The following is a 23,941-nucleotide window of genomic DNA, read 5'->3' on the forward strand; positions in this document are numbered from 1 at the left end:
TCATAGTAAACATATTTTTAATCAAAGGTCATCAATTTCATTTAATCAAAATATTTCTTGAATGTTATAAAAATATTAAAACACAATAATATTTTTAAGCTTTCAATACTTCACCTTCAATTTTCTACTATGAGGTAGTTTATTAAATATATATGTCAATGAAAATAATTCAAATTGTTTAGTAAGGATGCATTCATTCATAGTTGTAACTCATGGAGATAGTATTTCTGCTGGTCTGCTTGTGGACTTATTTTCTTTTGAAAAACCATTCTCCCATATTACTAATATTTTTATGAAATTTAATTTCTAGGGTTCTGGGAGTTACTTTTAAGCCTGGGATTACATTAGTCACTTCTCTGAGAATCATAACTAGGGTAGCATTAAAAAAAAAAAAAAAAAGTCCTAATTGGAATGAAGGTGAACTGAAAATATCAGTGGACACTCCACCTAACACCAGATAAAGGGACACACTGGAAGGAGAAATGTCAAATCAATCCAGCAAGTACTTACATTTATAGAGTATATCAGAATTGTACATCGTAAGAAAGTTAGAAAGAGAAAACAATTTTGATATTAGCAAAGTAGGAAATATTTTACTGCTTATAGCTGGCAATACTTTGAAAATCAGAACATTTCCAGTTGCCGGTCTAGAAATTATCTAAATAGGTGGAATACCTTTATCTATACAATTAAATTTATTTACATAATATTTAAGCAAATCAACAGAAAACAGTATTTTTGTCATCTAAATTATATTGCTCAAGAAACACTTTAGTTTTCCTTCATTTTATTGGGTATGGGGTTCTTTTTAAACAAATATCATATGTCAAAATGAAACACATTTTGATATTGGGTAAAATGTTTACATATATTAGAAAACATGCAAAATGGGTACAAAGAGACTACAGGGGAGAGATTGTTAGTTCAAAGAATATGGACAAATTTCAGTCAAAACATGGGATGAAACATATCAAAAGTCAGTTCAAGAAAACAAAAAAAAAATGCCCCTCTTTCTAAAACATTTCAATGGTTGGCATCAAAATGTAAAACTTAACATTCATTTTGAAAAAAAATTAAAAATGTATATTTATATGTAACAACAAGCAAGAAGACAAAACACATCAAAAACGGGAATTAAAAACAACTCTTCAAAAAAAGACAAGAAGTAAAAAAATAGAAAGGGGTGGAAAAAGTGATTGAGGCCGTTGTCATGCAAATAGATTTGGTGGAAAAAAATACCTTCATCTTCAGCACCGTCATTATCACCTAAATCATCTGTCTGTTTCTTTGTAAGGGGACCTAGGATTGAGAACGGAGAAATGGAGGGAAAAAAAAAAAAGACAATTCAAGAATAAACAAGACTGAGGGGGAAAAAATAAATGTAAATACTAAAATTCTCAAGGGTATTTCCAAAAAGAGCAGGGAAGTGGTTACGTCAAAGTGATTATCTATTTTGTTTAAGGAAAAAAAAAAAAAAAAAGAATCCCTTTCCCCAAAATATCTTATAGAAGATTTGGTTTGTGAATATATCCAGCATAAAAAATACATTATGGTTTGAAACTCAAGTCATAAGCAAAGGAAATGATTTTTTTTAAAATATCTACTGCATATAAAAAAGTAAACAGTTTTAGCTGAAAGAACTTAATTTATTCAGTGTCTTTTCTAATTTGAATTGGTGACAACAATAAAGTAGGCCAAACTCATCTTTAATTTGGGACAATATAATAACATTAGGGAAAACAGAGATATGAACATTTTTACGGTGTTTTTTTTTTTTCTTTTTTTTCTCCTGTTTTTTCTTATAAGAGCGTTAACACTTGGATTTTACACATTTTTATATCATACATTTTTCGACACTGTGACTTTTTAAAATTACTTGTCATAAAACAAATATTTCCCCATTTGTTTTAATTAAATATTAGCTGTGGATTTAAGACATTTGCAGCCTGCACAAAAATATGAACAGATAATCTCATCACTCTGTAGAGAAAGTTACTGTCATTAGAAGTCGGTGTTTAGTTATTAAGGAAGTTACAGAGTCAGGCCTTATATTTCATAAGCAATTTAGTAATATAACAGAATTGTGCCCTTGTGCAATTTCACGTCCAGTAGAGTTATTTATAATGGAATCATCTTTTAGGATAATAATTGCATTAAAACACTGTGAATGTTTAATAAATGTTTTATTATACTTAACAATACTAATTTGCTAAAATAAAGAAGCACACCAAAGGGGAAGCCAAAGGCCATGTGAAAGTAATTTTAAGTGTCACATTATTGACATATTCAGCACAATGAAAAAGCAAGTGAAGCCCCACATTTCTTTTTGTTTCCACAACCATTTAATTTGTATGACATTTCATAATCCTCATGCAAAAAGCAATCATTACAAACACAGGACACTCAAGTTAAAAGACAGCCAAACACAGCAGTAAGCAAGAGAATTTTGTCATGCATAAAATAAGAGTCATAGAAAAAGGAAGGGGGAAAAAGGACTGAAAGTCATGTATTGATTTCAATAATATAAATAGAAAAGAAGCAGGCATTAACTGTAAGCACACTTCATACGGAAAGATTGTTAAACATTTCGAGAAAGATTTCTGAGTCTTTTCAGTGATTACTGTGCATTATGTTTGTAATTCAAACCATACCTATTATCACAACCCTCAAAGAATGAAAAACACCATCCCAGAAAATGGAAGAAAAAAAAAAGAGAGAGAGAGAGAGAGAGAGAGAGAGAGAGATAATCCAGTTGTTTCATCAGCTCAGAGAAACATCCCTGAAAAATAGTAGTAAGTGGTAAAATCCAAAATTGGAAATGAAGAAATTAACGATGTAACTGAAGGGACCCATTGACTACTCAATTGTAAGGTCATGGTTTCAAGGTCATTCCAAATACGGAGAAGGGGTACACAATAAATTAAGTGATACACTTTTATAGTCACTCTTGCAAGCAATCATTCCATTAAGAGAAAACCTAGATGAAAACAAGTCTATGTTAATTGACACTCAGCTATAAGTTCACAGAAATCTACATTTCTTTAATATGACCCTGTTTAGTGGAAAAAATAACCTCAATGTTATTGGAAGTCCATGCAACAATGATGCTATATTTCTGAAAAATAGAGTTTTTTTTAATTTAAATTTAAAAATTACTATATCAAAAACTTTATTTGAAATAGTCCCAATTTTAAAACATCACACAAAATGTTAGGCTCATAAAATTATGTTTTCAAACTTTTTATTTTTCTTTAGCTACCTTAAGCAGTAAATGAACAGACTTCAACAATTATGATTTCTTGCATTTCTATTTTCAAAGATGCTATATAGAAGTTACAGTTTTATTTACTGGTTAACAACACAGATTAAGTGCAATGGTCATTATTTATTGCTGCCAAAACCACTATCTACTTTCCAATTTTTGCCAAACGACTTAATTTGCTTAATTTTTTTTTTTAAATTTTTTACTGTTTATTTATTTTTGAGAGAGCAAGAGACAGAATGGGAGCAGGGGAGGGGCAGAGAGAGAGGGAGACACAGAATCTGAAACAGGCTCCAGGCTCTGAGCTGTCAGCATAGAGCCTGACGCGGGGCTTGAACTCACGTACCGTGAGATCATGACCTGAGCTGAAGTCGGACGCTTACCGACTGAGCCACCCAGGCGCCCCTTAATTTGCTTAATTCTTGACTCTATTAAGAAACCACTAATATGAGCTCAAAAAAATTTTTTTTGCTGAATCATCAATTCACTAACATTTGGATACACATGTAAAACCTGTAACAAATTAAGTCACTGTCTTCATTTTGTGCAGGCCTCTTTTGGATAATTCAGGCAAAGCGTCCTAGGGTACCCGAGGAAATTTACATGACTTCTTCAGGAAATCATTCAGCTTCTACAGCCAGTTTTACATACTTTGCACACACACAGAACTGCTGGTTCTTATGTCTGCATAAGATGCAATATTAAGAGAACCTTCATTAAAACCTGATCTCCCACTTGTTTGCATGTGGGACAGAGTTCTCAGTTTTCTCAGTTGCTAACTGACTCTGCGTCTGCATAAGTAGGGAATCAATGGAAATGATACTGCATATACAATGAGATGACTTTTTCATGGATGAAATGGTTGAACCACCTTTTTTGTTTCATTATTTATTATCACCTTTCTACTCAGGAAGCTGCATGCCTCTTAACTGATGCAGAGTAATGATTACATACATGCACTGTATGGAACATCTTTTACTGTAGTAAATCTGAAGAGTTAAAAACAGATATAGATACTGCTTCAGCATCATAAGTAGATGGTGACATCATTATTGTAGAGAAAGAGTAAGTCAAGTTCTCCCAACTAAAGAATTTCACTGACTGAATACTAAATAAAATCTTATTATCATAGGATATCAAATTGTTACCACACTATGGGTTCCAGCAGTAATTTCATAATTCCAGCATAACTGGGTTTTCTTAACATCAATAATTGTTTACACATCTGATTTTCTAAAGGTTCCCTGGGAAGAAGTGGGCTGATAACAGTTTTTGGCAAAAATGATTATAAGAAAAAAACAAAAAAAATAGAGTTCCTTTATCTCATATGCTTAAAGGCACAGAGAACAAGTATCTGAGAGTGTCCAGGAATGCAAAATAAAAAACTCAATCTTGCTTTCCCCGAGGAAGCCTCAAGTAAACATATACTGTGGATTACAGAAACAGATCCCTACATGATCTCAAGATTCCTTATTCTAAGGCTAGAAGGAAAACAGTCTGTTGCCTTAAACTATCTTCTTTTTAGGATATCAGCAACACTGGTTCATTTTTTCTTTTCTCTAAACTGACATAATTTGGTATAATTACTGATGTTAATTTTTTTTTAGTTGAAAGAAAATACAGTAAAAGGTAATTGTCATTAATTGTTTTAGGAAAATTAGACAACCACATTTCAGAGACCACATGCTCCTATAAATTGATCAACATGATTTCCCCAGAAGGTTAAAACATTTATCCTTCAACGAAAATACATAGCAATCATTAACAACAATCCAACCACAGCTTATGCTTCTTTTAAACTACAAACAGTGTATTTTCAATACCAGCAGTTTAAATGGGTATCTTAAAGCATCAAAATATAAAGCGAATGAGTCCTCTACAACCTGGAGAAGTGATTTATTTTACCTTGAAACTCTATCGGATCTGTCCTCCTTGAGGAATGCACACATAACTCTCATTAGAGTTAATAGGAAAGTGGACCTCATGTCATTTTGAAAGGGAGTGAGAGTAATTACTATATTTTATATCTCCTATAGGCAATAAATAGATTCAGTGGTGAAACAACAGGACTAGGAAGGTAAAGGGAACTCCTAACCATGAACTTTCAACTCATTTAAATCCAAAATAGTTCCTTTGCCATTAGTATAAGCATAATTCAAAGTACTGGCCTTTACAAAGGACTTATGATACAGTCTTACATTTTAGGATCTGACCACAGTGCTTTTTATTTTTTAAAAAAAGGAATGAAAATATCAGCATTTCTCTGTAGTTAACTGGAGAATAATTATGAGGCTCCGAAATAATTACTATCCACCCATATTAATGCTGCTTTTTATCATTCTCTTTGATGAAGGGCTAATATACTTTAGGTCTCAAATACATTAGAACTGATTATAAATTCCTTCATTATGGGTTCAATTTAGCAGAAATTATCTGTACTTTGTGTCACACATATCTGCAAAAGGCAAGCAGGTTGAGGGTATTATTAGCTCCTGAGTTAGAAGGCTGGCTATGAGAAATGTGTCCTTCTTAAGAGAAGGAGTCTTTGAAATTTTTAGGATTATTTAGAGCTCCAGGCTCCTGTGAATACAATTGTGATAGATGGAGAGCCCTGGCTAACGACCTTGCTCTATTCTTTCCCCACCAGACTTTGAGGTAAACTGACTCCATGGAATTCCTAAGGCTATTTCCACAGAATGGGGAAATTGAAGAATGTTGCAATTTATTTGGAAATTATATATCTGATAAGAATTTAATATCCAAACTATATAAGGAACTCATACAACTCAAGGCTGCAAAAAAAACAAAACAAAACAAACAAATAAAAACCAATAATCTGATTGAAAATGGGCAGAGGGTTTGAAAAGATATTTTTCTAAATAAGACCTACAAATAGCCAATTGATACATAAAAAGATCACGAATCATCAGGGAAATGTAAATCAAAATCACACTGAGATATCACCTCACACCTGGTAAAATGGCCATCATTAAAAAGACAAGATGTTAGGTAGCAGCTAGATATAAGCAGTAGAAGGCATACCCAGAGGCAGAGTCCCAAGTCCTTGAGGGGGAAATAATAGAGACAGGAGTTGGAGGCAGGGATGGTGATAAATAAGCCACACATTAAACACCCGGGGGCACGACATTCTAACCTTGTGACTTCCATGATCTTGGGTCTGACAGACCCAGAGTCACTTGTGCAGAACACACACTGTCCTCTTCCACCCCAGGCTAACTCCTAGACTCATTAGAATATATTTGCATTGCAGGGGCACCTGGATGGCTCAGTCTGTTGAGCAGTTGAGCTTGGATTTTGGCTCAGGTCATGATCTCAAGGTTCCTGGGTTCAAGTCCACGTGGGGCTCTGTGCTGACAGTTCAGAGCCTGGAGCCTGCTTCAGATTCTGTGTGTCTCTCTCCTTCTCTCTCTCTGCCCCTCCCCTGCTTATGCTCTGTTTCTCTCTCTCTCTCAAAGATAAATAAACATAAAAAAAAAAAGAATATATTAGCATTGCAGACACAGCTGTTCCTAGGGAGAAAGTCTCCTTTACTGTTTCACTACAAACCTGTAGGTTTCACATCTCCCCCTCCCAGCCTGTGGGAGGAATTCCCCAGATGATTGGAAACAGCCCCCATTAGAGACCACCCCACTACAAGTCGTTGCTTCTCCCAGCTCAGAGAGAAGCAACAAATATCCAATCCCAAAACAGCCCAGGGCCTGGTCCACCTCCAGGAACCTGCTTGCTCTCCTGCTCTCCCACCGAGAGTGTACTTTCTTAAATTGCTTTGGGCTTGCCAAAAGGAAAAAAAAAAAAAAGAAAAGAAAAGAAAAAAAATGTTGCCACTTATTCTGGGACAATTGGAAGCAGTTTAAATCTTTTCAGGAATGTTCATAGTCTTTATAAAACTAGAATCAAAGATGTAAAAATCTAATTATATCTGCTCTTTATGGAAGACAATGCCAGAATTCAGTACTTTATAAATAAAAAGAGCAGTATGTTACTGTATTTGAATTTTTCTAAATTGATTAACATTAAAATACAATGACTTAAAGAAATCAGACATCACAACAGTTGGTGTCATTGCAAAGGTAGTACATTTTTCCTATTGAAATTTAGTGGATTTTATATAACTATGATACATAATTCTTGAGAATATAGAAATGAATGAGATAAACTGATTTGGAATAATACTCATTAATTTGATGTTATTGTTATTTATTAAAGGTTATTATACTTCTTAAACTATCAGTTATATGAATATATAAAGAAATCATAGCTAAAATAACTTTTTAATTTTTCAATTAAAATACAGCATTCTTATACAATATCATAAATATGCATTATGATAAAATAAAAATGTAAAGCAACCTTCTGTGATAAGGTATTGGAAGCAAACTTTGGGAGAATTCAGAGTTTCTAAAGAATCCATACCTGTGAAAATTTTGGTGGCACTACTATGCCATGTATGATGTTTGAGTATCTTTTAGGAAATCTGCCTGTTTAGGCTAGTCTAGTGGTTCAAGTATGCTATGGAAAGGACCAGGTTACAAGGTTATAAAAGTAGCAGACATGCTCTGTGTTTTATTTTTGCGTTAGGAGAAAACACCTACATGTACAAAAAATACATTCCCTCAGACAGTTCTTCAGAGGCAGAGCACAGCTTAAAACATGACTTTTGGGGAAAAGAAAAGTTGATGTTAAGGCCAGGAAAAAGGGAAAGAGAAATCATGGATCCAGTACATTGAGAAGAACTCATTCATATTTATAAGAAAAACAAGTTGTTTTTTCATAAAATTACCTTTGTTACAATACTTTGAAGTCAGGAGAAATCTTGTCTAGAACAAAAGTGATAGGGTCTGGGGAAATTTTTTTTAAGTAGATAAAAAGAAATCTAACTAGGCTAACAATCTGAGCATCACCAAATTTGCACAAGCTTATTATTTTTTTTACATTATATTTGTTTGATTTTTAAAAAATGCACATGCAGTATTTTATAGCATGAAGAATGTCAGAATAACGCTCCCTTCTCATCTGGAGTAATGTGGCTGTATGTTGTATAACCAGTAGTACTTTGTGAAGATATACTCTCCACTGACCTGGTTTTCCACACATTATCCAGAGATGTACCTAAGTATGGTGAGGACACAAGTGCCACAGATGCCCAGAGCTCTCTGAGCAAGGCTTGAGGATTGGGATGGCATTAATAGCCCAAACTCCTTCACATGGCTTCCAGTATTTATTCATCCAGGCTTTCCAAATATATGCTATGCTAGGTCCTCAGGATACATGGTGAGCAAAACAGGCAAGACCCTAGCCCTCATGAAAATTAATTTTGTCAGAGAAAGAGACATTCGTCAAATAATCACACACATAAACATATACTCACAGACTGTGTTAAGGAAAAGAATCTTAGTGTTATGAGGGGTTATACAAAGCGACCTAGCTGAGCCTAGGATGTCTTCACTGAATAAGTGCAATGTGGCCTGAGGACTGAAGGTTGGCTCAGTACGAAGGAAGCCAAGAGGCTGGGGATGAGTAGGTAGGGTGGAAAGAAGATTCCAGCCAGAAAGGCCCTAAAATGAGAGGAAGCCTGGAGGTCAGTGTGGCTGGCAATGGGGAGCAGAGAGTAGTGGCAGATGAGGATGAGCACACAGCTCCTCCAGCCAGAGGATTTTTGTCTTAACCCTAAAAGCAATAAGGAAAGTCATTTAAAGGGTTTAAGCACACACTGACAAATTCTGGCTTATCTGAATCTTCAACAGAAAATCAGAAAGAGGCAAAGTCACTCCAAATAATATGGCAGAGAATATCTTACATAGAGATCTACATTTTGTTCTTATGAGATGAAAGGAGTTTCATTAGAAGAAATCAGATGATGGAAAAGGAATCTATAATTCTCTATTTTCTGCTTGCAAATAAAATGAATATCACCAAAAAGGAAAATCTAAGACTCCAGCACACCTAAAATTTTATGAGTATTTTTATTTTTTTCAGTTTATTTATTTATTTTGAGAGAGAAAGAGGTGGATATGGACAGAGCAAGAGGGAGAGAAAGGATCCCAACCAGTGTCTGCACTGAGAGCTGGACTTGAACTCACAAATGGTAAGGTCATGATCTGGCTTAACCGACTGAGCCACCCAGGCACCTCTATGAATATTTTTAAAGTTTTCTATTAAATATGTATTTAAAGTTAAATTTATGTTGCCTAAGAATTAACATAATGAGAATTAACATATCATAACTATTCTAATATTCATACAAAGGCAGATATTCTTTAAGTGATTTCTACTTGGATATCTTACCCCCTTCTCACTACAATAGGAATACCCACAAGGTCCACCTCAAGGCTAGTTGTATCTCCCATACAGGTTTTGCTTTCAGACTTATAACTTCCCTCTGCTTCCAAACTTTAAGCCTGGAGATAGTCATTAACCATTTCCTCTTCCTCCCTCTGGTCTTACCCAGATTTCATCAATTTTCCAATAGAAATTTTATTCTTGTCACACTGTCCCAAAGCTCTCTATTATTGGCCTTGTCTGTAGCCATCATGATCACGTGCCTGAATTCTTGAAGTAGTCTCATAGCTGTTCCCACTGTCATCTAGACTCTAGACTGTCTCCAAGCCATTTTGTATACCATAGGTTTTTGAAGTTGTACATAATAATAGTGGCAAACCCAAAGAGAAAAAGATTTAATTACCACCAGCTAAAATGTATACACATTCAACTCCTTCTAAGACTAAAATTGCAAGCATTCCAAGGGAACAGGAACTCAAAAGCGTATACAAAAAACTTGTACTGTGAATTTTAAAATAGCTATAACAAGACAGATGAAAACTAAATATAGTTTAACACTCATTTTGATGTTTTAGAAATTCATGAGCAGAAAGATTTTTTTATTCAAAATGGAAACAAGTCATTTCAAATATTTTTTTTAAATGCAGTTCAGATTACTGTTCATTGAAGATCACTTTCATTGTTTCACCACTTTGTTTAAAAGTTTTTACTATCTCCTTCTTTCTTATTATTTTAGACTAAATGCCCCAGAATAAACCTTAAGACTCTCCTTATTCTTTCCAGATTTTATCTCTTCATTCCACTGCTTTCCAAAACACATCTTTTCTGAATTCTGCCAAACATTTAAAAAAGAACTAATACCAGCATTTCTCAAAGTCTTCCCCCAAACTGAAGAGTCTTCCCCCAAACTCATTTTATGTGACCAGCATTACCCTGATAGCAAAGCCAGATGAGCACACTACAAGAAAAGAAAATTACAGGTCAATATCCCTGATGAACATAGATGCAAAAATACTCAAGAAAATATTAGCAAACCAGATACAACAAAACATTCATAGGCTCATATATCATGATGGAGTGGGATGCAAGGATGGTTCAACATTAGCAAATCAATTAATATGACATATCATGTTAACAAAATGAAGGCTAAAAAATCATACGATCATCTCAATAGATGCAGAAAAAGCATGTGACAAAACACATCTATTCATGATAAAAACTGAACAAATTGTATATACAGGAAATGTATCTCAACAGATAATAAAGGTCATATACAATAAGTGCACAGCTAATGTCATATCTAATGGTAAAATGCTGACAATGATGCCCATTCTTACCACTTTTATTCAACATAGTACTAGAAGTCTTATTCAAAACAATTAGGCAAGAAAAAGATATGAGGTGTATCCAAATTGGTAAGAAAGAAGTAAAATCACCTCTATTTGCAGGTGACATGAAATATCTAGAAAGTCCTAAAGACTCCACCTAAGTACTAATAGAACTAATAGACAATTTCAGTAAAGTTGTAGGAGAAAAAAATCAGCACACAAAAATCAGTGGTGTTTTTATAACAATGAAATGTAAAAAAAAAACATTAAGAAAAAAATCTCAATCACAATAGAATCAAAAAGGTTAAGTAAGATATTTAGTAATAAATTTAACTAAGAAGGCAAAAGATCTGTACACTGAAAACTATAAGACACTAATGAAAGAAACTGAAGAGAACATAAATAGGTGAAAAGATATTCCATGTTCATAAATTGAAAGAATAATAATGTTAAAATGTCTATACTATTCAAAGTGATCTACAGATGCAATGCAATCTCTCTTAAAATTCCAAGGGTGCTTTTCACAGAAATAGAGCCAACAATCCTAAAATTTGTATGAAACCACAGAACACACAAATAGCCCAAGCAATACTGAGAGAAAACAACAAAGCTGGAGGCATCTCACTTCCTCATTTTAAACTGTATTACAAAGCTATAGTAATCAAATCAGTATGATCTTGGTATAAAAAGCAGACACACAGATCAACAGAACAGAATAGAGACCCCAGAAATATACCTAAGCATATGGTCAATCAATTTTCAACAAAGAAGCCAAGAATATAAAATAGGGAAAGGATAGTCTCTTCAATAATGATGCTGAGGAAACTGAACAGCCACATGTAAAAGAATGAAACTAGACCCCCGTACAAAAAGTAATCTCAAAATGTATTAAAGACTTGAATGTAAGACATGAAATCATAAAACTCCTAGAAAAAAACCTAGTAACAAGTGAGCTCCTTGACACTGGCCCTGGTAATATTTTTTTTGGCTTTGATACCAAAAGCAAAGGCAACAAAAACAAAAATAAATAAAGGGACTACATTAAACTGAAAAACTTCTACACACCACAGAAACCATCAACAAAATGAAAAGGCAAACTATGGAACAGGAGGAAACAGTTTCAAACCACATATCCAATGAGGAGTTAATACCTAAAATATACAATAAATTCATACAACTCCGTATCAAAAACAAAAACAACACACGCACACGCGCGCGCACACACACACACACACACACACACCAACATACAAACAAACACAACACAAAAAGCCTCAAACAACCCAATGAAAAAGTTCAGAACCTGAATAGGCATATTTTTTCCCCAAAGAAGACCTCTATATGACCAATAGGTACATGAAAATGTGCCCAACATCCATACTCATTAGGGAAGTGCAAATCAAAACCCTAATGAGATTATCATCTCACCTCTGTTAGAATGTGTTATCAAAAGATAAGAAATAAATGCTGGCAAGAACGTGGAGGAAAGGAAACCCCTGTACACTGTTCATAGGGATGTAAACTGGTGTGGAAAACAGTATGGAGATTTCTCAAGAAGTTAAAAATTGAACTACGATAGATTTAGCAGTCCCACTCTGGCTATATAACCAAAGGAGATGAAATCATTACCTCTAAGAGATATTTGCACCCCCCATGTTCACAGCAGCATTGTTCACAATAGCCAAGGTATGGAAAAACCTAACTGTCCATAGGCAGATGAATGGATAAAGAAAATGTGGAGTATATATACACAACGGAATACTATTCAAACTTAAAGTTCTTTCATTTTTAGTAACACGGATATACCTGGAGGGCATTATGCTAAGTGAAATAAGCTAGATAGAAAAACAAACTAACAAACAAATACTGCATGGTATCGCTTATATGTGGAATCTAAAAAGAGTTACAAATAAGGAAATAAAAGTCAAATTCATGGAAATAGTAGAAAAATGATTGTCAGGGGCTGGGAGTGGGTGAAATAGGAAGACGTTTAGAGTGAAAGGTAAAAACTTTCAGTTATAAAATAGGTAAAGTCTGAAATTCTTAACATGGTTACCATAGTTGGTAACACTATATTGTATAATTGAAATTTGCTCAGGAGTACAGCTTAAATGTTCTGTCATAAACACACACAAAGGTAAATATGTGAGGAAAAAAACAAAATACATCTTTTTCCATTGTGAGTCTTGTCATTGTTGCACAAAAATGATCTCACATTCACATCTTGTGTGTTTTGTCTCATAGAGTTGATTCCTTAAAGTTCTAATCAACTCACCACAGAGGAGGAAAGAAGGATGATGAGCATAAGGAATCTCCTCTAATATCCCATGTAAAATTTGTTTTCACATTGAAAAAAAAGGGGTACTATTGTATGGTTTGGCCTGAACTGTTGTCTCCAGGATACGAACTAGAGATAGTTCTATATTGCTCAGCAAGACCTGACTGTGAAAATACCTTAATTCCTGGACATTACTAAATTTTATCTCCATAAGTGAAATAAATAAATTGAGACAGTAATCTTTTTTCTTAGTTTTCACATATTTACTAGTATTTTTGCTAACCCTCTGTTCCCTCCCTTCTTCCTTCTTCCTTCTTCCTTCTTCCTTCTTCCTTCTTCCTTCTTCCTTCTTCCTTCTTCCTTCTTCCTTCTTCCTTCTTCCTTCTTCCTTCTTCTCTTCTCTTCTCTTCTCTTCTCTTCTCTTCTCTTCTCTTCTCTTCTCTTCTCTTGTCTTCTCTCTTTTAATATAATTTATTGTCAGGTTAGCTAACACACAGCATATACAGTGTGTTCTTGGCTTCGGGAGTAGATTTGCATGATTCATCACTTACATTCAACACCCAGTTGAGCCAGTAATTTTTAAGATCTATTTTCTGAGTGGTGCTCACTGGGAAATAAGTCAGTAAAGACAAGACCTCTACATTGAAGTCCCAAAGGAGGTAGATTAACTGTGAGTGTATGTTCCCCTGAAGTGACTTCTTGACAATTTCTAGTCTCACACATGTCCCTCCTGGCTAAATATCTCTTGTCCTCAGTGAAGCTATTTCACTCTTTCCACCTCATGCATTCCATTAGACATGGATTGCTTCTCTCTTACCATGCAATCAGGAGTCTTTTGGGGACACAATCCTGTGCTCCCTCTTGCCTGATACAATAAATGATAAGCTTACATTTGATATATATACATATATATATATATATATATATGCCACTTGTGAATCTAGTAATTATATGCCCAGACTCATAGGATGCTAATGCTGGAAAGGACCCTACTGACTACCAATCTCTCTCATTTAACAAGTCCTCAAACAAACAAACAAACAACCATTAACTGATTATGCACAAGCCTCAAAACTAATTAAAAGCAGAGCTCAGTCTAGATCTCAGGTTTCCTATCACTTCTTTATAGTAAGTCACACGGCAATAAAAGATAAGCAGAGAAAAGGAAAAAAAAAATTGGGTGTTGAGGTATTGGATGTAGCATAGATACCTTTTAAATAAACCACAAATCAACAGGCAGACCATTATTATAACTATGAAGCCTTTAGTACTCCTCCAACCAACATTTATTTAGATGTCAATGAGGTCAAACTTTAAATAAAAATAAATATTTATAGAAATATTTTCCTTTCTTTAAACGGAAAAAAAACAAAAAAAATTTAAAACAAACCAACAGATTTGGAAGGACAAAGATCATAGAGTTTAAACCAAATAAGTAAAATCAGTTAAGAGGTACAATTTCCCAGTATTATTAAACTGAGTGATGTGTAGAATGAATAAAGTGTGAAAAAAAATAATCCACTTGACTTAGAAGAAAAACAATAGCTAGGGGATGTATGGCCCACAGGCCAATGAAATAGTGAAATGCTCTGTACAGGCTAAATGACTACTGTCCAGAACTCTTGAAGTCCCTGTACTCTAGCACCTAAGATGCTTCAGCTCAAACCATTCCTCAGATCCCCTAACTGTAGCATAATTAAGAAACTAAAGGGTTAATGTTTGGTATCGCAGGGGCTCCCATCACCCACCTACAGTGCTATCAACTGATATCCCTTCTAACTAGGCAATGTTAGCATTTTAATATCCCCTCTGGATTACTTTCAAAGACATTTTCAAACCTAGTAGTCTATGACTCTAATACATTTCCTAAAATATATATTAATACTACTTGAGAGGCACCTGGGTGGCTCAGGTGGTTAAGCGTCCAACTTTGGCTCAAGTTATGATCTCATGGTTTGTGATTTTGAGCTCCACATAGGGCTCTCTGCTGTCAGCACAGAGCCTGCTTCAGATCCTCTGTCCCTACCGCCTCTCTCCCTCTCTCTCTCAAAAATAAATAGACATTAAAAAAAATGGTACGTGGTATTGTGACTGTGTTCTAATGGGTTTGGAAACAGACACATAAATATATACACACACACGTATATAATTGTATATACACACACACAGGTTTGGATAGTGGCTCTTTCATGTGCTAGTGGTGTAATCCTGGACATTTTTTTTAAGTCCATAGCGTCTTAGGAACACAGTGCCACCCCATCCTCAATATTGTTATGATATAATTCAAAGTGCCTACTAAAGGACTTAATGCAGAGAAGTACAGTTAAATTTTTGTTTGCCCTCCATGTTTCTTTTATTTATTGTCTCAAATCAAATGCTTAACACATATGCACCTGTGTGCCTATGCACACACACCCCTACACTCACACATATGTCTCCCATTGTAATATATGCTAAAGAAAAAGGACTTTAGTGTTTTATTTATTTTTGACAGAGAGAGACAGAGCATGAGAGGGGGAGGGTCAGAGAGAGAGGGAGACACAGAATCTGAAACAGTCTCCAGGCTCTGAGCTGTCAGCACAGAGCTCAACGCAGGGCTCAGGCTCACAGACCGCGAGAACATGACCTGAGTGAAGTCAGATGCTCAACCGACTGAGCCAACCAGGCGCCCCAAGAAAAAGGACTTTGGAATTAGGTTGTTCCCACTCAGCTGTCTACTAGCTGTGTGATTTTTGTAACTTTCTTAACCTCTGTAGTATTCAGTTTCTTTAAATGTAAACTTGGACAATATCCACCTACCAGGACTATCAAAAGGATTCAAGATCATGGATATGAAATACCTAGTATAGTGTCTAATTTATAAAGACACTATAATAATAATGATAATTATCACTGAATTATCTAAATGCGAGATTAAATTGTATTTAAGATGTACTAATGTCTAATATACACATATGACAACTATTTCCACTGAACTTACAGAATTGACCCAGTCTTCCATTGCTTAATCTACAAACATCTAATTAGAGTCTAATATTGCATCATTCTCCCCAAATAATCTATCAACAGAATATACTGGCAAAAAGATGATTATGGTATCTTACACTCACCTAAAAGTACTGACACGAATTTACCAGAATATTCCTCAGATGGTAATAGTATGTAAGCTTTATGAAGTCTACTGAGCACCAAGCATCCTAGAAGGTGTGTGGCAATAGTTGACTGTATAAACATTATTTTCCACCAGTGACCTCCAGGAAGATTGTGTCAAAGTACCTCTTGGTAGTACCTGCCAGGAGCAGTTTTCCTGAAAGTTATTTTTTTTTTAATTTTTTTTTCAACGTTTATTTATTTTTGGGACAGAGAGAGACAGAGCATGAACGGGGGAGGGGCAGAGAGAGAGGGAGACACAGAATCGGAAACAGGCTCCAGGCTCTGAGCCATCAGCCCAGAGCCCGACGCGGGGCTCGAACTCACGGACCGCGAGATCGTGACCTGGCTGAAGTCGGACGCTTAACCGACTGCGCCACCCAGGCGCCTCCTGAAAGTTATACATAGCTCCAGATTTTTTACAATGACTGTGGTAGAAAGAAATTTTCTCAATGAGTCAAAAATTGAGCATCTACTTTTACACATCTAACATATAATGGATTTTCACATCTTTTTAATTATAAGGTCATGCGAAAGAATGGGACACAATAATTAAAATTACAGTTTCTAAAACTATGCTACCCGGTTTCAAATCCTGTCTGTACTTATTATAAGCTCTGTGATGCTAATTTCTCTGTCTTCATTTCCTCATTTGTAAAATAAGTATAATTAATAATGGTACCTACTTATGGAGTTACTGTAAGAACTAAGTCAATGTACCAAATTGCTTACTCAATACACTGTAAATGGTGAAGCAAAGTGTTACCTATTGTTATGAGACGGGTAGTGATTATCTTCATTTAATAGAAATTAATGAACTGTTCAAAAAACCTGATGCTATGTTAACTACTCCACAAGAATTATCTTATTGGCTCCTCACAACTATTCCAAATCCCAGGATTATTATTATTCCATCTGTGGGTGGACTGGGAGGGGAATTTGGGGCTTAGAAAAATTATGTATTTTTCCAATATCTTCCATCTAATAAGTAGGGATGCCAGGATGCAGGACAAGTTCTGTATTATTCTGGAATTCACACCATTAGGCTTCTTCTGTGCTTCCAAAGGGTATCACAAAAATGTCACAAAACTGCTTTCAGGGAGATTAATAGAATAGCAGTTAAAACTAAGACTATCTCAATGGGATATCCATACATATGTGTGTGTATATATATATATATATATATATATATATATATGTGTGTGTGTGTATATATGCACACACATATACACACATAGTTATGTATCTATATGTAGCTATGTATCTCATGATATCTACTCATAATATATACATATTTGGATCTCTGCTCGGAGTAAACTTTACTGTTAACTTATTACATGACATCAGTTTCATTGAAATGATGAAGAGAAAAAGAAATGAAACTTTAAAATGTGGGGAAGTGCAAAATAAGATGTGTTGGGAAAATCTTTTATGGTGTGAGGAAAAAGAAGCAGGGTTGTGTATACAGAATAAATAAAATAAAATAAAATAAAATAAAATAAGATGACATGTGAGTACTATGCTGTGCAGAAGGACCAAGTCTTATGAATGGCTTATCCCTAACAGAAACACTGGGTAGGCAGGATGGAATTCACTTCATGGGAGCAAGACAGTCTAGAAAAAGGCAAGAAATGTTTATTCAAATGGAGAACATCAAAGTTGAACCTGGGTTTGTTACTTAGTCCCAGGGGTGTGGACCCTAGGCATATTAGGGCCCAGATGGTGAAGCTGTGAGGCAGTCTCTCCCACAGTAACCAGAGGCCCCAACAGCATGAGATTGCTCATTTTAGAATGCCAGATGCCAAGTTCTCTGGTAAAAGAGTCCAAGATGAGCTATATGATATTGTTCAAGTCACTTCATGTGTCTGAGCCTTCCTTTAGCTGTCAAAAGGAAGACAATATCGTCTAGCCACCTCATGAAATCGTTGTAAATCAAATCACGTGGTGTTTGTGAATACATGGCAAAAGGCTTATCATATGTAATATGAAAGCTTTACATTATTGGCTCTGAACAAGTGGAAATAGTGGGGACTGCTCATTACAAAGGTCATGACTGACACAAAGGACTGGCTGCATCATGCATTCAAAAGAAGAGTATCTATACTATCTTAAAGAAAAAAGTCCATATATACATGTAAACATTTTTTTTTTTTTAATTAAAATCCTCTTGCTTCCCTATGTGCCTGTCAAAACCACAGGTTCTGGAATCAGATTTTCTGATTCCATCAACCTACCAACCATCAGACTTCTCGAAAGTCATTTGACAACTCCACACCTCAGTTTGCCCAACTGTAAACTGAGGATAGAAATAACACCAAGCTCATAGCATTGCATCTGAGACTAGAGGTGGTAATATATATGTAGCGCTTAGAACAGTGTCTGGCATATTTTAAGGACACAATGCATATTAAGAATTCGTATTAAAACACAGTAAATACAACATTTAGAAAACTAGATTGACATTTTACAAGAGGAAAAAAATGGGTATTTTCTGGTGTCTTTATAAAAGTGAAGGCTCTGAATCTAATTAATAATATGTTTAATATTTAGTCACTACAGGTTTGAAATTGATTATCTGCTAATGAGAATTTTAAAGAGACTTTCTTTTTTGGCACAATATCAGGTCTGAATTTGTAGTATTAGGGGGAAAAAGTGCAGAAAATTTGAAAGCAAAATGCCATAACAGTTCTCTATTTCCATTGTAATAATAGTCATTAAGGAAAGAGTTGACAGGTTTGGGACAAGCTAGAATTTCTAATACTTTATCCAGTTGAAACACCAAGAATTTTTATAGAAAGGCAAAAGTGATATTCTGGATAGAATTATACTTTAAATTATGTGAATATTAAAATATTTTTTCTAATTCTATTATTTATCAACTTTGATATTCTAGATTTGTTTTCATAATTTGTAGTACTGTTTAAATGTGGTTATGTATGCCAGCACTGCAAGAAATAATTGCTTGCGGGTGACTCCACTCACGATGTGCATTTAAGATGCTCAGTTTAAGAACATCTGCAATAGGAAACATGGCCACCAAAAACTTACATTCTATATTGTGCATGATTGTGTTTTGGGAAACCCATGAGCAAAATTAAGGTATTTGATCTTCAAAATATAAACATGCCATCTTAAAAGGGGTTTATCTCTCAAGTATTTAATGGTTGCTGGATTACAAGAATCAATATGGGATAAGAGGCTCCATGTTTTATTGATTTCTCCTTCACTACATTTTCGTTCTTCCTTTAAGCTATTAAAATGCTTCAGATCAAGCTACTTTTTGTAAGATGGTCCAGAATAATAATATTTATCAAAGATAACATATCTAATACTAATATTTTGCTATTGGCAGTCAAGATTGCCTTTGAAGAAATATATTTACTTATATCAATATAAAAGCTTTTGAGTTTAGTTGCTAGTATTTTTACAACGAAGGCACTTTTCCCAAATATATAGAGATCACATTTGATTTGTTAAAATATTTCACATTTAGGTAAATAGCCACTTCTTGTATATCACAGAATTTTTATTTTAATATAGAAATCTAGAAATAGCTGTATTAAAATTTAAAGCAATAAAAATATGTAATTGACTTTAGGCAAGAGATGTGTTTCAGAAATTTGCACATGAATCAATGTTTGTAAATTTGGAATACACTAAGAAAGGCTTAGTGTTGGCACCCTGTAGTGAATTATTTGGATAAATAAATTTCTCTTATAAGAGAAGAGCCACCCCAATATGTGTTTTCTAAGTTACCATTCCTATGTTTTTTTTTCCTTTAAATATGGATGCATCTATATTTATTTAGTAGTAAACTGAACTCTTCTGGTTCATGTTAAGAAATAGTATCTAATGTTTTAATTGCTTATAATTAGGGTTCATTTATCTTTTATATTCACCTAAAGATAATTTTTCACTGAGAATGAATGATTTTCAACATTACTTTGCTGAAATGGAGTAGAAATTTTCTTCTGCAGTCAGCTTAATTATTGTAGACATTTCTTTTTTTTTAATTTTTTATGTTTATTTATTTTTGAGAAAGAGAGACAGACAGAGTGCGAGTGGGGGGAGGGGCAGAGAGAGAGGGAGACAGAATCCGAAGCAGGCTCCAGGCTCTGAGCTGTTAGCACAGAGCCCGACGAAGGGCTTGAACTCAGGAACCTTGAGATCATGACCCAAGCCAAAGTCGGATGCTTAACCCACTGAGCCACCCAGGTGCTTCTGTAGATTTTTTTTTTTTTTTTTTAAGCAGAAGGGCAAAGAGAAAACTCCTAAGAGAACAGGGTGCAAAAAAAGACCAAAATGGTTCTGTGTTAAAAAACAAAAAGAAAAGAAAAAAATGAATAGATAGAAATATTCAGGACAATTACATTGTACAAAATTCTCAGGTGGAATCCTTCCCTCACATGACTCTCCCTTTGTATTTGAGCATATCTTTCAGATTAATCCCTGTAGGAAAATCAATAAAATTCAGTTCTCTAGACAGTGCTTCTCCTATATGAGTGTACATAAAAGATACCCAGGGATCTTATTAAAAGTGACAATTCCTACTCCCCTTCTCTTTGAGATTGATCAGGGTTCAGTCCAGAGTTCAGCAATGGAATGATGAATGAGGTCTATGGAACACACTTTGAGGAAAGCTTGGGATCTAGACCCTTTTCCTATTTGGGGATTTTGACTCTTATTTTAACTCTCACTAGGAATAAAACAAAAAGATCTACATAAATATATGAAGTTGACAACATTGTGTGCATGTTTAGTCATGACCCACATCAGCTAGAAATATTTCTCTGACTCATATGGTGTCTTCTCTTTGAGAAGAAAATACCCAAAAGAAACAGAGTGGTCTATTCCCAAATAAAGCTTTATTTTTTAGAATACTTTAGGTGATATATAGATTAGGTAGACATGGATAGATATGTGTATATATGAACATGTATACAAACATATGTATACATATATATAATAATGTATACATGTATACATATATATAATAATACACATATATGTCATTGAAAATATTAAATGTCTCTATTCCTTTGCTTTAGTATTTAGAAATTTAGTCAAGAGATAATCTCCATCTCAAAATATTTCACAACATATTTGTTTAAAATGTACTTAATCCTGACAATAATTTAGATTCTTTGAGGCTCACATATTACTAAGAAAACTCACCTTACTATCTCATGTAATATCATACCAGACCTTAGTAAAACTAAGGCTGGTAGGAAGAAATAAGTTTCAGACAAAGCAATGAGCTCAACCTGAAGTAGTTCAGAACATACTTCTAGGAAAATTAAGGAATGTAACGTAAGGACGATGTAAAATTTCTTAAGAGATATCTAAGGGGTATAAATGTCCAGGAGTGAGAGAAATATGCTCCCTAGAACATGATGAAATAAACAGAAGTATAAAAATACAATAAGAACATAGCACAGCAATCTAAGGGTGGCAGCACCATCTGTGGCCTGGGAAAAGAGGACTCGTTGGGGCCCCCCCCTCCACCCCCTACCCCTACCCCCCCACCCCCCGCCTAGTGCAGGAGCCAGGGAAGCTAGGAAGCTTTTGAATTATTATAGTGAGAATTAAAGTCTTATTCTTTTTGTCTTCAAGCTATGAGTAACTACATCTCTGGTTATTTCTCTGTGTGTGTCTCTCTCCATGCATGGATGTCACATCTACCCTTGTGTGTGTATTTCTTTGTGTATAAATGTGTGTGAATTTTCCTGTCTAGTTAGGCGCACATTTCATTCCTATGGGGTTACGTGTCATTCACTTTGTCTGAATATATGAGATCTTCCCAATTACATCTTGCTGCTTATTTGCATACTTTGTTCTGCCTTGTGTGTCTCTCTGACCAAGTGTGTGCTTTTTCTCCTCTCTGTTGTATATGTGCTTTGTGTCTCCATTTAGAAGACTTCTTCTGCTTCTGAGTGTTGTTGACACCTTGTGTCCCATTCTATCTGTACTTTTGTGTATTTCTCTTTGTATGCCTCCCTGATCATCTCAGGGCATCGAAAGGTTTACAGTGGTTGTCTCTGCCTCTGTGTTTCTGAGGGCACATGTTATTGTTTTTACATATATCCATCCCTATGTGTCTCTCCCTCTCTTCCTTTTTGCACCTCTGGGTATGGCCTGTATGCGTGTTTTTCTTGCAAGCTTGCTCCCATTTATGTGGGCACCTCTGAGCATCTCAATGTGTCCTCTTTTCTCTATATGTCTCTCTGTTGAGCATGCCCTGTGGGAGACTAGGCAGACGAGAAGCTCCCATGATATATACCCTCTCTCAAGCCCAGTCTGTCAGTGAAAAGACTCAAGGAAATTATCTAGTCTTTTATTGCCTCCAGACAGAGCTACTGCTAACGTATTCCACAGAGAGATGTTAATAGTCATCTTTCTTACCTTTCCTAATATATTCTGTTTTACACATAGAATATCTATTCCATGACCTAAATGTCTCTAAGCATTATTTCCTCAAGTAAAAATTATGATAAAAGAAGCACCTTTTTGTAGGATTGCTGTGAAAATTACAGATGTAAAGTTCCTAGCACATTACCTAGCACATAGTCGGTGCTCCATAATTTTATGACTCTTATCAGGGCATATTTCTAGGCTAAATTTTGTTGAAAAGTTAAATTCCTCTAAGGAAACCTGCTATACAATTAAACAATTTTAAGAGAGATTATTTCATGCAACGTTCCTACCTTTAAAAAATATAGCTAGAAGAACGGTATAAAATGGATCTCGTCTAAGAAATACTATGACAACATTTTGGATGGAAAATATATTAGAACATATGTTTCCATGCCTTCCGTGGCCTATGGCACTAATCCAGTAGCTCCAGATTATGCACAATCTTAGATCAATTAAAATATAACTCATAATGACATCTAAGCTATGAGATCATTTACTGTAACCTCTTCATCTGTAGCAGGTGCGAACACTGAAGCCAGGGAGATTGAGTCTCAGAGACCTGTCCGAAGTTCTAGGCAACAGTGGCAAATGTGCCACAAACCTTCATGCCCCTCAGGTTTATAGTCTATGCTGTTTCCAGTGTGTTTTGCTACCTTCACTATGGATTGAAAACAGTTTTTTTTTTTTCATATAATCACATCGTTTGAATAGATAATTCATTCACAAAGTTAAAAAATCATTCAATAAATACGAAGGGATACTGAAAAGTCATGGTCCATCTCACCTACCCTTAGCTCTCCTGTTCCTGCCTCATCCTTGATCCTGTAGGTAAGCACTCTTCCATTATGTGTGTGTCCTTTCCATATTCTCTATGCAAATTCAAGGAGATTATTTATATAGACACAGTAGTTATAAACTACATGTATTTTTATTTCTTCTCTTTTTTACATAAAGGATAACATTCTAAATTCACTGTTTTGCCCCTTTCTTTTTTTTACTTAACCGTATATCCGGGAGATCTTTCTATATCAGTATACGAAAAACTTCCTCATCTTTTTTTTTATAGCTGCACAGTGATTTCAGATTTTTTTTAAAGAATCTAATTAGTTGTGAATACTTAAACCAAAGGGGAAAAAATGAAGCTTGGTAAAATGATACAAGGCTATATGGAAAAATTCCCACACCAATTTTATTTCATGGGTGGTGAGG

The 23,941-nt window shown here is 34.9% G+C and overlaps 1 protein-coding gene across 10 annotated transcripts in view; it reads right to left on the minus strand.

The window, feature by feature from the left end:
• Positions 1–23,941, minus strand: part of NLGN1 (neuroligin 1) — an 837,200-nt gene that overhangs the window by 462,485 nt on the left and 350,774 nt on the right. For 7 of the 10 annotated variants that reach the window (XM_045502938.1, XM_045502936.1, XM_045502937.1 and 4 more), the window contains one exon: positions 1,240–1,299. The exons of the other annotated variants lie outside the window; for them this stretch is intronic. In XM_045502938.1, coding sequence (XP_045358894.1) covers positions 1,240–1,299 — 60 coding nt within the window. The remainder of the gene's footprint in view (positions 1–1,239; positions 1,300–23,941) is intronic. 10 annotated transcript variants of the gene reach the window in all.

Source organism: Leopardus geoffroyi, chromosome C2 (assembly GCF_018350155.1).
Source record: "Leopardus geoffroyi isolate Oge1 chromosome C2, O.geoffroyi_Oge1_pat1.0, whole genome shotgun sequence".
Lineage (NCBI taxonomy): Eukaryota > Metazoa > Chordata > Mammalia > Carnivora > Felidae > Leopardus > Leopardus geoffroyi.